The sequence below is a fragment of the Phaseolus vulgaris genome, chromosome 10, assembly GCF_051622355.1.
Source record: "Phaseolus vulgaris cultivar YP4 chromosome 10, ASM5162235v1, whole genome shotgun sequence".
Lineage (NCBI taxonomy): Eukaryota > Viridiplantae > Streptophyta > Magnoliopsida > Fabales > Fabaceae > Phaseolus > Phaseolus vulgaris.
In genome coordinates, this window is record NC_143507.1 from 5,976,820 (window position 1) to 5,991,922 (window position 15,103).

Consider the following 15,103-nt stretch of genomic DNA (forward strand, 5'->3'; position numbering starts at 1 on the left):
TAATTTTTAATTTTTAATTTATTTTAGTTTGTCCATTGCTTTTATTTCCCATCAAGAACTATACGAATCTAAATCTAAACCCTAAACCCTAAACGAATCTAAATCTTAGTTTTTAATATATTTAATCTTATGTAATGCTCACTTTACATATGGATCTGGACCCGTATGTAAAAATCAATATGTAACACTTACTTTACATACGAATCTGGATCCGTATGTAAAAATTCGTATGTAATGCTAACTTTAGATACAGATTTGGATCTGTATGTAAAAATCGGTATGTAACACTTACTTTACATACAAATCTGGATCTGTATGTAAAAATCCGTACGTAACGCTCACTTTACATACGAATTATCCGTATGTAAAAAACTGTATGTAATGTTCACTTTACATACGGATCTGAATCCGTATGTAATAATCGGTATGTAAATAACAAATTTCTTGTAGTGTTATACCCTATATAATGGCGCTGAAATCATTTTCAATGAATTAAATTGCGACATTTATGACTGACACTATTTACATATAAAAATCGTCATTTTAAACAAAGTGTTAAAGTGGCAGGTGTTGCGGAAGGTAGCTTAAGACTGTCACATTAAACTTTGTGGTGGCCAATCCTATGACGGTTTGGGAAACTATCACACGCGTATATTGTGACGTTTATAAACGCTAGGTTATACGAAAATAATTGTCGCATTATACATCTTTTTTTTAGTGATTGTTTTAAGAAAAAGAAGTATAATAAAAATAAATTTGTAATTAAATTATGTGAAAAATTATTAAAATAACATTAGTAAGAGTTGTTTTATGGGTGTAAAATAAAATTTCGGCAATGTTAGAATAAGCTCGAGAAAACAATTTTTGTTATGAAGTTTAGGAAAGATGAATATTCATTTCAAATAAGACAGAAAAAGGGAGAATCAAAACAAAATATGTTTTTTTTATATAACCATGCCTAAAGCAGTGCAACATAAAAGTATGCAGCAGAGCAAAATGCAAAAATAGAATGAGTCATCAATATAATATATATGTGTACCTACAAAATATGTTTTTTTTCTTTATTTTAATTTAAAATAATAATTTAATTGTTAAAGAGTAACTGTAAAATTTTATTGTTTTTAATATGTAAAGGATAAAATTGAAAAATTAAATGTATGTGCAAAAGAGGAAAATTCTATTGTTATAGACTAATATTAATAATATTATTATTAAGTTAATATGATGGCTAGCATGGGTTTTTTTGAAAAATGGGTTTATTGTATCAAAGAATACCTCGAATCTTCTTCTATCTTTGTTTTAGTTAATGAAAGTCCATCTAAGTAATTCAAACCGTCTTAGAGGTCTAAGATAAGGGGATCCAATTGCACCGTTCTTATTCATAATTGTGGCTCAAGGCCTATCAAGTTTAGTAAATCAAGGGCTACAAAGGAAGTGTTTTCTGAATTAAAATTCGGTGCAAAAAATATAGAGGTGAAATTGCTTCCGTTTGCAAATGACACTTTGATCATGTGTAAATCTAATATCCAAAATATTAGTGGTATTAAAGGGATCCTTAAATGTTTTGAAATTTGCTCAGGGCTTAGAATAAACTTCTTTAAGAGAAAAATTGGAGCTATAGGAGTGGACAAAAATGTGTTAGGATCTTTCTTTGAGGTTCTCCATTGCAACATTATGAATATTCTTTTTTTATATCTTAGTTTACCAATTGGGGGAAATTCTACTAAGGTTTCTTTTTGTGACCTAGTGCTTACAAAGGTTAAGAAGAGGCTATCTATGTGGAAACGTAAACATCTATCATTTGCAGGTCGTGTGTGCTTCATTCATTTTGTGTTGAATGCAACCCCTTGTATTATCTCTCTTTGTTCAAAGCTCCATCATCTATATTGAAAAAAGATTACAAAGTTACAACGTAAGTTCTTGTGGGGCTGGGATACTGAAGGAAGGAAAATTGCTTGGATTAAATGGGATAATTTATGTAAACCTAAAGCGAAAGGTGGGTTGGGCATCAAGCAAATAGACATTTTCAACAAAGCTTTATTTGGAAAATGGAAATGGAGACTTGGCTCTCTTGATAACTGTCTATGGAAAGATATTCTTGCTTCTAAATATGGTTCTTGGAGAAATTTATCTGAATCTAGAGTTTCAAAGCATGCTTCAGGATGGTGGTGCCATTTAAACAAAGTGTGTGAGGATGAGCAGGACATCAATTGGTTTGATTGTAATATGGAATAGGCGGTTGGGTCTGGTGAAAAAGTAAAGTTGTGGGAAGACGTTTGTGTTTATATTGTTTCGGTTTATAATTGTCAATTGAAAGCTAGATTCCCAAGGTTGTTTAATAACTCTCATAGATAATTCCCAAGCTAGATTCCCAAGGTTGTGGTAAATGGAACAGAGACAACTGGGTTGGGAATTAAAGTGGAGAAGAGAGTGGTTTAAATGGGAGAAGGCCCAAGTAGATGAATTTATGACTGTGCTGGAAGGTCAAACCTTGAAAAAAGGTAAGGAGGATAAATGGTTATGGAGAGACCCGCAAACCTGTAAGTACTCTGTCAAATCTGCATATGCATTCGTTTCTAATTCTATTCCAAGTGCATCTAAGGATATGTATAGGGTTATGTGGGGCTTGTTGGTCCCACCATCAGCACAATATTTTGTTTGGAGAGCATTGCAAAATAGGATCACCAAAAAGCAAAATTTGATTAGAAGGTCAGTCCACCTTGCAGATTCATTATGCATTTTATGTGGGACGGAGGAGGAAACGTCCTCACACCTTTTCTTAACTTGTCAGATTGCGAGCGTTGTTTGAAATTATTGTAGTAAATGGATTGAGGTTAGATCTGTAAATCATTTTTCTTTGAAGGAACACTTTGAACAATTTCATTGCCCTTGGCTTAGCAAAGATGGCAATAAGTTCTGGAAATGAGTGTGGGTATCCATCATCTGGTGTATTTGGAAACATAGGAATGAGATTGTGTTTAACCAAGCAAAAGTGGATGCGAGTGAAATCTTTGCCCTGACCCAAATGCGATCATGGACTTGGTTAAAAAACAAGGCTCCAATAGTGCTTTTTTCTTTTTCCGACTAGGTCCAATGTCCAAATACTTGCATTAATATGACAGTAAAACGTTGATTTCGTGAGGATAGAGAGGTTGGTATGTCTTGGCTGGTTTTTCTTCCTTTTTTAGGATGCTTTGAGAGTATGTAATGTACCCTTAAAGCGCAGCGTATAAGGGTTGAAGCCCCTTTGTGCTCCTTTTCTACTAATTTATTTTTTTGCCAAATAAAAAAAAAAGTTTACAAAGGATGTTAAGCATATTAATTAATTCAATTCATCTACCTATATATTACGCATATCTATATGAGTGGTTAAGAGTAAAATATTAAATAAATTTATTTTCTCTTTTCTCTCAATGCCTTCCACTCATTCTCTTTCTTATTAATAGATTACTCTATAAATAGGTTGATATTTATTATGTATAGTATTCTTTGCACACACATTCCAACTAAGAGTACCTCCTGATAGAAGGCATGAAGATCTCATCTACGCTTTGAAAAGAAAGATTATATAAGATAATCTCTACTCGTGTAAAAGAAAAGTACAATAATATTTTTTACGGCATGATTAAATTATTAAATAAAAAATTGATTAAATTAGTAAATAAAAAATTGATTAAATTTTTGAAAGTTATATAACTTTTCACGTTTTTCATGAGTTTAGACATGCTAAACTAGCAAGGTAGAATTCAAAATCAATATAAATAAAAGAAAAAGAAAATATTTGTTTAATGATTTTAACAAAATGATATTGAAATAATTTTATAAACTGATTATAGATAAACTGAATGTTTTTCTAAACTGTATTTATACCTACATTAACCTGTTTTAGATATACATGTGTAATGTGAAAGATGATGATGTTATAAGCTTTTAAAACTTTAAGCGTTATTTGCATAAAATAAAAAGGTTCGGCGATGGTGTGAACGCGCTTCCACGACCACTACAGAAGTAAGTTTTGTGTCTGTACACATCATCTCTTTGACTGTTGCATTATTGCTTTCTCTTCTTCTAACAGTTGATCATGAAGGAAATTTGTGTCTCATCTCGATTCTGCCCTCTCTGCTGTTGGCTTCACCACTTTCCTTCACCACCCCAATGCACTCAACCCAATTCACATCCAACAATCTATTCTCAATCTCTCTCGTGTAGCAATTGTTGTTTTCACCACAACCTATTCTCAATCTGCTTGGTGTCTTCATCAACTTCAACAAATCATTGAATGGCACCAAACTTATTGCCGACATGTTCTGCCCGTTTATTACGAAATCCAGCCATCTGATGTACGTCTTCAGATGGGTGATTTTGGAAAAGCCCTCAAAGCAACTGCACAACAAACATTCTCACCACAACAACTGGAGCATGGCATGTCCAGGTGGAGCCACGCACTCACCAAAACTGCAAATTTCTTTGGATGGGATGAGAACAATCACAGGTAAATGACTCACTTAATCAATCATATTTTAAGCTTGTAATACAATTTTGTTAGTACATGACTTCTTCTATAATTGCTATTGAACTTGAAGGAGTGATGCAGAACTAGTGGACAAAATTGTTAAGATCGTTCTTAATTTATCAATCTTGTCTGCTACTAAATTTCCAGTTGGATTACAATCCCGTGTGGAGGATGTGATTCAAACCATAAAAAGTAAATCCACCCAAGTTTTTACGATAGCGATATGTGGAATAGGAGGATCGGGTAAAAGCACCCTTGCCAAAGCCATCTATAATCAAATTCATGGTACATTCACGGAGAAAAGTTTCATTGAAGATATTGGACAATTTAGTGGAATAAGAGGGGATCTTCGTTTACAAGAACAACTTCTTTCAGATGTCCTAAAAACGAAGGTGAAGATAAGCAGTGTTGAGATGGGAAAAAAAATGATTCGGGAAAGACTTTCTGGGAAAAGAGTGTTCATTGTACTTGACGATGTGAATGAGTATGGTCCATTAGACCTATGGGGAAGTAGTTCATGGTTAGGTGAAGGAACTGTAATAATCATTACAGCGAGAGATGAAGACCTACCGAATATGCTTCGAGTTGATTATGTTTATCCGATGATTATGATGAACGCAAACGAGTCCGTTGAGCTTCTTAGTTGGCACGCATTTAGAGAACCAAAACCAAAAAAAGAATACTATTTACTTGCAAAAAGAGTAGTTGCTTATTGTGGATCACTACCTCTAGCTCTTGAAGTCATTGGAACTTATTTATATAAAAGGACGAAAGAAGAATGGAATACAGTATTGATAAGATTAAACAATATTCCCCATAATGAAGTTCCACAGATATTGAAAATAAGCTTCGACGGTTTACGTAATCAAATAGAGAAAGATTTATTCCTTGATGTATGTTGTTTCTTTGTTGGTAAAAGCAGAGCCTATGTTACCAAGATCCTAAATGGCTGTGGAGTAGACCATGATAGTGGAATAAGAGTTCTCATAAAGCGTAACCTCATCAAAGTTAAAGAAAACAACAAATTTGGAATGCATCATTTGCTAAGAGAAATGGGAAGAGAAATGATTCGTGAAATTTCAGGAAAGGAATCTGGAAAGAACAGTCGACTGTGGCTTGAGGAGGATCTAAAACATGCATTGTCAGAGAACACTGTAAGAACATTCTTAATCTATGGTTTTGAAACTTCTTTTGAAAGTGGTTGATTTCTCATGTGCAATACAAATATTTTTCTTAGCTCTTTTCATCACCGGGCACAAAAGTCATTCAGAGATTGTCTAGCGGAAGAGATTTCTTCGAACGTTATCCTGTAGAGGTAAGAGACCCATCAAAACTGCTTAAACTCGCTGGAGATTCTGAGTACCCTTCTAAGAAACTGAGAGGGATCAGTCTGCAAAGGTTTTCTTCAGAATACTTACCTAACGACTTTAATCTGCATGATGCAATAGCGATTGATTTAAAACACAGTCTTCTTCGATTCGTCTGGAAAGAAACCCAGGTTTTTATTATGTGCCATTTTCTTTTAAAGCTCAGCTTAAAATAGAAATATTATTTCTTTCCACTTATAACTATTTTATTTTTTTCATTTTCTATTTTAATATTCTTGAAGGTTTTGGCTTGTCTAAAAGTCTTGAATCTTAGTCACTCGAAGTACTTGACAAAAACCCCTGACTTTTCGAGACTACCAAGTCTTGAACACCTCATTCTCAAAGATTGTCCTAGATTGCGCGAAGTACACCAATCTATTGGTTGTCTCTGCAATCTTATACTACTAAATTTGAAGGACTGTACAAGTCTAAGCACTCTCCCCAGTGAGATATGTAAGTTGAAATCCTTGAAAAATCTCATTATATCTGGTTGTTTGAAAATTGACCTATTGGAAAAAGATATAGTGCAAATGGAATCCTTGAGAACTCAAATTTCTGAAAATACAGATGTGAAACAAGTGCCTTTTTCAATTGTATGCTCAAAAAGCTTTGCATATTTATTCCTACCTAGATTTGAAGGATTATCACATAATCTTTTTCCTTCTGTGATTCGGTCTCTGATGTCGCCAACAATGAATCCCTTATCTTATATTCATTCCTTCATGGATATGGAGGATAATAGTTGGGATGATATTTCACCATTGCTTGGCAGCCTTACAAATCTTCGAAGTGTTTTGGTGCAATGTGACGCCAAGTTTGAACTATATGAGCAAGTAAAAACTATATTGGTCGAATATGATGCAAATATTACAGAATCAGGAATTTCAAAGCATAAGTTCAGGTCTTCTCTGACTGGCGTTGGAAGATACAAAGAATTCTTCAATACTATCAGCGATAGCATACCTAAGGTTCTTCTCTAGCCTTCCTTTGCTTATAACCTTCACCATCATTTTAGCTATTATTTTTTAGAACAGAAAATAATCCTAATGAAGTATTTAGTAGAAACTACGCTACTGAACTTTTAGCACCCTTCGCTTCTATAGCCCCGCGACTTCATCTAAAAGTATCTGAGTTGAATAATCAAAGAACCAAGTGATTATGCTTATACTAAGTACTTTGAAATTGATTTCCACTTTATTGCTTTACTAGCTTCATGGTTTTTTTATTCCTAATGATCGTATAAATATAAACTAAGAGAGACAAAAACAGAAATGCAAAATGATGGTGATATATACACAACAAAACTATTAACCAGATTTGTTTTAATCATGTATAACATTTTTGTTTCACTAAACATGCCCTTGTTTGTCACGTGATACAGGTATTTGCAAGCAGTGAGTCATGTGATGTTTCTCTGCCAGGTGACAACGATCCTTATTGGTTGGCCCATATGGGTGATGGACATTCTGTTTCTTTCACTGTGCCTCAAGATCGTGAGGTGAAGGGAATGGCTTTGTGTGTCGTTTATTCATCAACCTCCGAAATCATTGAACCTAAACATACTACTGTCTTAATTGTTAATTACACGAAGTGCACATGCCAGATACACAACCATGGCACAGTAATTTCCTTTAATGATGAAGATTGGCATGACATAATGTCAAATTTAGGATCAGGAGACAAGGTGGAGATTTTTGTGACTTTTGGTCAGGATTTGGTGATTAAGAGCACAGCTGTCTACCTGATATATGGTGAGCCAAGGAAAAATTCCCTCATTAGATTCATAAAGAAAATTGTAATGTGACTTTTCTGGTAAGTCATTTATCTTCTTTTTGAACAGCAGGATCATTTTTTTCCCATCTTTTCTTTTGTTTATAGTGTAGCTTATAGTTAAGAAATTCATGTTTATTTCATCCTGTTTTCACTCCTTAGTGGTGCTTCCTTGGCTTTGCGTGAGCGGTTTATTGTATTTGTTTTCTGGATTTTACTTTTGTCAATTATTTTCCCTTTTAGCATATAATATTTCAATAGGAATCCTCTTAAAATAAGACATTGCATTATGATATAAAGACAGCTGCAGTTTGATAGTTTGCTATGTGTTTTGTTTTGTTATCTGGTAGGTAGTCTCTGTTTTCGTTTGAATATAATAAACATTGAAAGATGAGTACATTTTTTTATAGTGGTGCAAGCACGTTTAAAAAATTCGACCAACGCCCGCCTACTTTGAACCACTGGAAAAATAAATATTATGCTAATACCAATGAAATTTTGTCCAATATATTCCTTTTTCTTTATATATTATGCGTCCACTTTTTTAAGTTTTAAAATATAACACAGGCATCTTTGTTTACATTACCCATTCATCTCGTTAAGATAAATCATTGTAACAAAATAAAAAAAAGTATACATATAATTTGAGAAAAAATACGACAGGTCATTTTTTATAAATAAGAAGAAACAGGGTAAAATAAACATGAATTTGTTAACTGTAAACTATACTCAAAGAAAAACAAGGATAGGATCATAGGATTAATTCCATAATAAGGCAGTTGTTTGACCGTTGTATTTTCAGCAATTACAGTTATCAAGGATTTCATTCGCACTATATCATTCGACAGAGTTTTTAAGGATTTTAACTTATATTTCTTTCTGGGAAGATTGCTTTAAAACGAGATGGTTATAAGTGGAAACAAATAATGATTTTAAAAGAGAATGGCACGTAATAAAAACCTGGGATTCTTTCCAAACGAAACGAAGAAGACTGTGTTTTAAGTCAATCACTATTGCATCATGCAGATAAATATCGTTAGATAGGTATTCTTATAAAGGTACTCCGAATGTCCAGCGAATTTCAGCAGTCTTGTTGGGTCTCTTACCTCTAAAGGATAACGTTCCAAGAAATCACTTCCGGTAGGCAATCTCTGAATCACTTTTGTCCTCCTAGATGAAAAGAGCAAAGAGAAAGAAGTATATTGCACATGAGAAAGCAACCACTTCCAAAAGAAGTTTCAAAACCATAGATAAAGGATGTTCTTACCGTATTCTCTCACAGTGCATAGTCTGCATCCTTATTAAACAACAGTTGACTGTTCTTCCCTGAAATTTGACGAATAATTTATCTTCCCATTTGTCTTCCTAATTTGTTGTTCTTATTATGAGACTACGATATATGAGAACTCTTATTCCACTATCAGCGTCTATTCCACAGCCATTTAGGATCTTAGTAACATAGACTCTGTCCTTACCAACAAAGGAAAGAACATACATCAAGGAATAAATCTTTTTCCATTTCTTTGTGTAACCCGTCGAAGCTTGTTTTCAATATTGTGTAAAATAAATATGAATTTAACTATGAGCTATACTCAAAGGAAAACAAGGAAAGGATCAGAAAGATAAATTGCACTAGAGGACACAAGGATTAATTCCATAACTCAAGGGATCCTGCTTTTCTCAAAGAAGATGAATTGTAATAAGGACACAGGGATTGATTCCATAACTCAACGGATCCTGTTATGTTCTCAATGAAGAACATTAACTTAGCAGAAGTCACACATTACCATTTTCTTAAAGAATTTAATTAAGGTATTTTCCTTTGGCTCAGGCCAAGAATCCATTTCCAAGTCATTTGATTCACCATATATCAGATAGGCAACTGTGTTATTGACCACCAATCCATGACCAAAAGTCACAAAAATCTCCACGTTGTCTCCTGATCTTAAACATGAAATTACGCCATGCCAATCTTTATCATTAAAGGAAATTACTGCGTCATGCTTGTGCATATGTAACGTGCACTTTGTGTAATTAACAATTAAGACAGTAGTAAGTTTGGGTTCAATGATTTTGGAGGTTGATAAATAAACAGCACACAAAGCCATTCCCTTTATCTCACGATCTCCAGGTACAGTGAAAGAAACAGAATGTCCCTCACCCTTATGGGCCAACCAATAAGGATCATTGTCACCCGGGAGAGAAACATCACAAGACTCACTGCTTACCAATACCTGTACAATGAGATGAAAAGCTTAGTCAATTATGTAATTTTTCAATTCAAACTGTCTTCTGCAATTATTATTTTATAATTCAAATTACAAAATGAGAATTATAATCAAATAATGTAACTCATAATTAAGAAATAGCACTGATGATTAATTTAAACAAATCTGGCTAATAGTCTTGTGTATATATATAACACCATCATGTCCTTAGGACTTAGAATGCATTTCTGTTTTCGTCTCTTACAGTTTATAATTCTACGATCATTGGGAATAAAACAATTATGAAGCAAGTAAAGCAAGAAAGTGGAAATCAATTTCCTATTAAATAGTATAAAAAAGTATAATCACTTGGTTAGTTGATTATTAAAATTAGATACTTTTAGATGAAGCTGTGTGGCAATAGAAGTGAAGGGTTCTAAAAGTTTCATATTGTAGTTTCTGTCAGATACTTGATCAGGATTATTTAATCTTTTCTTAATAATAGCTAAAATGATAGTGCAGGTTATAAACAAAGGGAAAGCTAGAGAAGAACCTTAGATATGCTATCGTTCACAGTATTGAAGAGTTCATTGTATCTTCCAAAACCAAGGAAAGAAGACCTCAACTGATGCTTTGAAATTCCTGATTCTGAAATATTTGCACCATATTCGACCAGAATAGTTTTTACTTGCTTAGATTGCTGAAACTCGGTATCACATTGCACCAAAACACTTCGAAGATTTGAAAGAATTTTAAACAACGGTGCAATATCATCCCAACTACTATCCTCCTCATCCATGCAAACCAAATGAATATAAGATAGGGGATCCATTGTTGGTGACATCCAAGACCTAATGATAGAAGGAAAAAGATTATGTGACAATCCCTCAAATCCACTTAGGGATATATATCCAATGCTTTTTGAGTATACAATTGAAAAAGGCACTTGTTTGACAGCTGTATTTTCAGCAATTAGTGTTATCAAGGATTCCATCTGCACTATATCTTTTTCCAATAGGTCAATCTTCGAACAACCAGATAGAATGAGAGTTTTCAAAGATTTCAACTTATATATCTTTCTGTGCAGATTGCTTAGACTTGTACAATCCTTCAAATTTAGCAGTATAAGATTGCAGAGACATCCAATAGAAGGGTGTACTTCGCGCAATCTTGGGCAATCTTTGAGAATGATCTGTTCAAGACTTGGTAGTTTCGAAATGTCAGGGGTTTTTGTCAAGTACTTGGAGTGACTAAGATTAAGGACTTTTAGCCACGCCAAAACCTTCAAGAAGATAGTTTTTTGATAAAATATTAGAAAATAAAATAGTTATAAATGAAAACTAATAATGCTTATTTTAAGCTGAGTTTGAAAAGAAAATGGTACGTCATAAAAACCTGGGGTTCATTCCAGACGAATCGAAGAAGACTGTATTTTAAATCAATTGCTATTGCATAATGCAGAAAAAAGTCATTAGGAAGGTATTCTGAAGAAAACCCTTGCAAACTGATCCATCTCAGTTTCGTATAATGGTACTCAGAGTTTCCTGCGAATCTCAGAAGTCTTGATGTGTCTTCTACCACTAAAGGATAACGGTCGAAGAAATCTTTTGTTGTTAAAAGCATTTTCAAAGGCAATCTCTGAATGACTTTTGTCTCCTGCGACGAAAAGAGCTAACAAGAACAAACATAATGTGCATGAGCAAGCAACCCCTTTGAAAAGAAGTTTCAAAACCATTCATTAAGAATTTTCTTACAGTATTATCAGATAGTGCATGTTCTATGTCCTCATCAAGTCACAGTCGACTTCTCTTCCCAGGTTCCTCAGGTCCCTTTCCTGAAATTTGACGAATAATTTCTCTTCCCATTTCTCGTAGCAAATGATGCATTCCAAATTTGTTGTTTTCTTTAACTTTTATGAGCTTACGCTTTATGAGAACTCTTATTCCACTATCATGGTCTACTCCACAGCCATTTAGGATCTTCGTAACATAGGCTCTGCTTTTACCAACAAAGAAACAACATACATCAAGGAATAAATCTTTTTCCATTTGACTATGTAAACCGTCAAAGCTTATTTTCAATATATGTGACATTTCATGCTGGGGAATATTGTCTAATCTTAACAATACTCTATCCCATTCTTCTTTCTTCCTTTCATATAAATAACTTCCAATGACTTCAAGAGCAAGAGGTAGTCCTCCACAATAAGCAACTACTCTTTTTGCAAGAAAATGGTATTCTTCTTTTGGTTTTGGTTCTCTAAATGCATGCCAACTAAGAAGCTCAAGGGACTCGTTTGGGCTCATTGGATTTATCCGAAAAATATAATCAACTTGATGTCTCCTCAGTATGTGTTCATCTCTCGTTGTAATGATTATTATAGTTCCTCCTCTGAACCAATGGTGGTATTCCCATAGGTCGAGTAATGCACAAAACTCAGGCACATCGTCAAGTACAATGAACACCCTTTTCCCAGAAAGTCTTTCCCGAATCATTCTTTTTCCCATCTCAACGCTGCTTATCTTCACCTTTGTTTTTAGGACATCTGAAAGAAGTTGTTCTTGTAAACGAAGATCCCCTCTTATTCCACTAAATTGTCCAATATCTTCAATAAAACTTTTCTCCGTGAATGTACCATGAATTTGATTATAGATGGCTTTTGCAAGGGTGGTTTTACCACATCCTCCCTGTCCACATATCGCTATCCTAAAATCTTCCGTGGATTTACTTTTGATAGTTCCAATCAGATCCTCCACTTGGTATTGTAATCCAACTGGAAATTTAGTAGCAGACAACACTGGTAAATTAAGAAGGCTTTTAACAATTTTGTCGACTAGTTCAGCATCACTCCTTCAAGTTCAATAGCAAGTATCGAAGAAGTCATGTATTACCAAAATTAAATCTCAAGCATAAAATTTGGTCATTGATTGAGTGATTTACCTGTGGTTGCTTTCATCCCATCCAAATAAATTTGCAGCTTTGGTGAGTGCCTGGCTCCATCTGGACGTGCCATGCTCCAGTTGTTGTCCTGAAAATGTTTGGTGTGCCGTTTCTTTGAAAGCTTTACCAAAATCACCCATCTGAAGACGTACATCAGATGGCTCAATTTCGTAATAAACGGGCAGAACATGTCGGCAATAAGTTTCGTGCCATTCAATGATTTGTTGAAGTTGATGAAGACACCAAGCAGATTGAGAATAGGTTTTGGTGAAAACAACAATTGCTACACGAGAGAGATTGAGAATAGGTTGTTGGATGTGCATTGGGTTGAGTGCATTGGGGTGGTGAAGGAAAGTGGTGAAGCCAACATCAGAGAGGACAGAATCGAGATGAGAAACAAATTTCTTTTGGATGTCTTCTCCAGTAAAGTTGATGAGCACATCGTACATCAGTGGGAGTTTGGATGTCGAAGACAGCAATTCCATGGAAGGAAATGATGACGTCATGAACTATTACAAGAAGAGAAAGCAATAATTCAACAAAGTACGCCGAAGATTCTTTTATACTTGTGGAATCGAGTTAAGACCATAAGAGAACCTTCTTTACTTTAGCATTTAAGATATGGCTAATTCTTTATACAAGTGAAGTAAATTGAAAAGGTAAATCTTGAATAGATTTTTGTATTCTAAAATTGGAAAACAAAATCCATAAAGTTATTATGGAATTAAAAAAGTGTTTAAATACATATATATTTAATGTAACAAAATAAATATATATATATATAAATACATATTTTTTGGTTATACATTTGTACGACTACAAATTAAATATTAAATATAACTACAAAAACTATAGCTATATATTTGGATATATTCTATTTAATATTTTTCTATATTTTATTTCCTTAATTCATTTGGTTAATCAGATCTTGATTGTAATGGTCTTATAAGTAAATAACGTGTCATGTTAAATAAATTAATAACATTGTTTTAATAAAAGAGAATAAATATAAGAATAATATTTTTTATGTTATATTATGTTACTTGAATTATTATTAATCGAGTCAACTATCGAATAAATGTGAATCTCATTCTTAGAGTAACATTTGTTATTTGAATAGTGTTCGAATCTTTTTTTTATAAGTCTTATTTTTTTTATATGATTTTGTTTTTCTTCATTCAATGGTCATTCTTTATTTTTTATTTGCACCATTACGAAATTTGATAAATTTTTGGATTGGTGCTTTCAGTAAAATTTTGGATTGACGCGTTCGATAAACTTCCAGATTGGTACTATCTATCGGTAGTACATGAATGATAGTGTTAATCCAAAATAAAAAAACAGAACATCCATAATTAAAAAAACCATTATGGATCCGCTAATCCGTAATTCAAAATATGCATTTCGGATTCAGAAATCCATAATTGAAAAAAATCATTCCATATACATCATTCCATAATAGAAATCAAGCTTCTAGATTCAACAATCTGAAAATAAAAAATTTATGCAAACTTTGCTTCCAGAACACCTCCTCGTCTAGAAAGCAGCATGATGAATCCATAGCACACTCCTAGATTCCAATTTCAAATAAAAAGTGTAGGTCAATTTCGAGATTTATAAAATTATAGGGGTGCAGGAAGAAAAATGTAGGAGTGCAATAAGAAACTACCATAATTGATGTAAACTGGAATGAAAAAATATAACCATGTTTCAGGAAATATCTCAGAGAATACCATGTTAGAATAAACTCGAGAAAACAGAAATTTTTTATGAAGTTTAGGAAAAATGAATATTCATGTTCAAATAAGACAAAGAAAAGGAGAATCAAAACAAAATATGTCTTATTGATATAACCATGCTTAAAGCAGTGCAACATAAAAGTATGAAGCAGAGCAAAAGTGCAAAAACAGAATGAGTCATCAATATAATATGTGTACCCACGAAATATCAACATTATTGATATAAAACAAAAGTATCAACATTACAATTTTCATAAATTATTATCATAATTACTTTTAATATTATGATTATTATTATTATCATCTTTATTATTATTACATCAATTTATTAAATTAATTTTTTATTATGTTATATATTCATATAAAATAAAATTATTAGTATTATAATTATAAATAAATATTTTTAAGATTAAGAAAATTATATTATTATTATTATTATTAAAAATAATATTTGAATACAGAGAACTGATAAACATGATCAATGGTTCAAGAAACAAGCACAAGAACCACCATAAGAACAACAAAGCAAGTGGATAAGAAAACCCATTTGTGAGGAGTTCCTTCATA

The 15,103-nt window shown here is 33.0% G+C and overlaps 3 protein-coding genes across 10 annotated transcripts; 2 read left to right on the top strand and 1 right to left on the bottom strand.

Annotated features, from left to right (window-relative positions):
- Positions 1-2,386: 2,386 nt before the first annotated feature.
- On the top strand, positions 2,387-3,020 carry LOC137819192 (uncharacterized). The gene is made up of 2 exons (XM_068622966.1): positions 2,387-2,709; positions 2,864-3,020. Exons 1-2 carry the CDS (start codon positions 2,387-2,389, stop codon positions 3,018-3,020), a joined length of 480 nt encoding a protein of 159 aa, XP_068479067.1.
- An 873-nt stretch (positions 3,021-3,893) lies between these two features.
- LOC137819586 (disease resistance protein RUN1) lies at positions 3,894-7,928 on the top strand. 8 transcript variants are annotated; one of them, XR_016516377.1, is made up of 6 exons: positions 3,894-4,492; positions 4,584-5,667; positions 5,751-6,011; positions 6,123-6,333; positions 6,653-6,848; positions 7,262-7,928. XR_016516377.1 is itself a non-coding variant. In XM_090296670.1 (6 exons), the coding sequence occupies exons 1-6, from the start codon at positions 4,353-4,355 to the stop codon at positions 7,682-7,684; spliced, it is 2,520 nt and encodes an 839-aa protein (XP_090152796.1). In that variant the 5' UTR covers positions 3,894-4,352; the 3' UTR covers positions 7,685-7,928. The 8 variants fall into 8 exon arrangements, 6 of the variants coding, with proteins under 6 accessions (XP_090152796.1, XP_090152794.1, XP_090152795.1 ...); XM_090296670.1 differs by having other exon boundaries at positions 6,448-6,848; XR_016516378.1 differs by having other exon boundaries at positions 3,995-4,492; positions 4,661-5,667.
- A 1,359-nt stretch (positions 7,929-9,287) lies between these two features.
- LOC137819587 (disease resistance protein RUN1) lies at positions 9,288-13,337 on the bottom strand. Its single transcript, XM_090296667.1, is given in 5 exon segments — positions 9,288-9,884; positions 10,411-11,139; positions 11,253-11,528; positions 11,612-12,707; positions 12,798-13,337. Coding segments are annotated over 5 exon segments (3,075 nt in total). The 5' UTR covers positions 13,304-13,337; the 3' UTR covers positions 9,288-9,416.
- Between the last annotated feature and the right edge of the window lie 1,766 nt (positions 13,338-15,103).

Bases quoted from the DNA above. Each gene is read 5' to 3' on its own strand.
- LOC137819586 (XM_090296668.1), top strand. From the start codon at position 4,353: ATGGGTGATTTTGGAAAAGCCCTCAAAGCAACTGCACAACAAACATTC. The intron at 4,493-4,583 runs GTAAATGACTCA...TTGAACTTGAAG, and splicing joins TGGGATGAGAACAATCACAG to GAGTGATGCAGAACTAGTGG. The intron at 6,849-7,261 runs GTTCTTCTCTAG...CACGTGATACAG, and splicing joins TCAGCGATAGCATACCTAAG to GTATTTGCAAGCAGTGAGTC.
- LOC137819192 (XM_068622966.1), top strand. From the start codon at position 2,387: ATGGAACAGAGACAACTGGGTTGGGAATTAAAGTGGAGAAGAGAGTGG. The intron at 2,710-2,863 runs GTCAGTCCACCT...TTTTCTTTGAAG, and splicing joins AAGCAAAATTTGATTAGAAG to GAACACTTTGAACAATTTCA.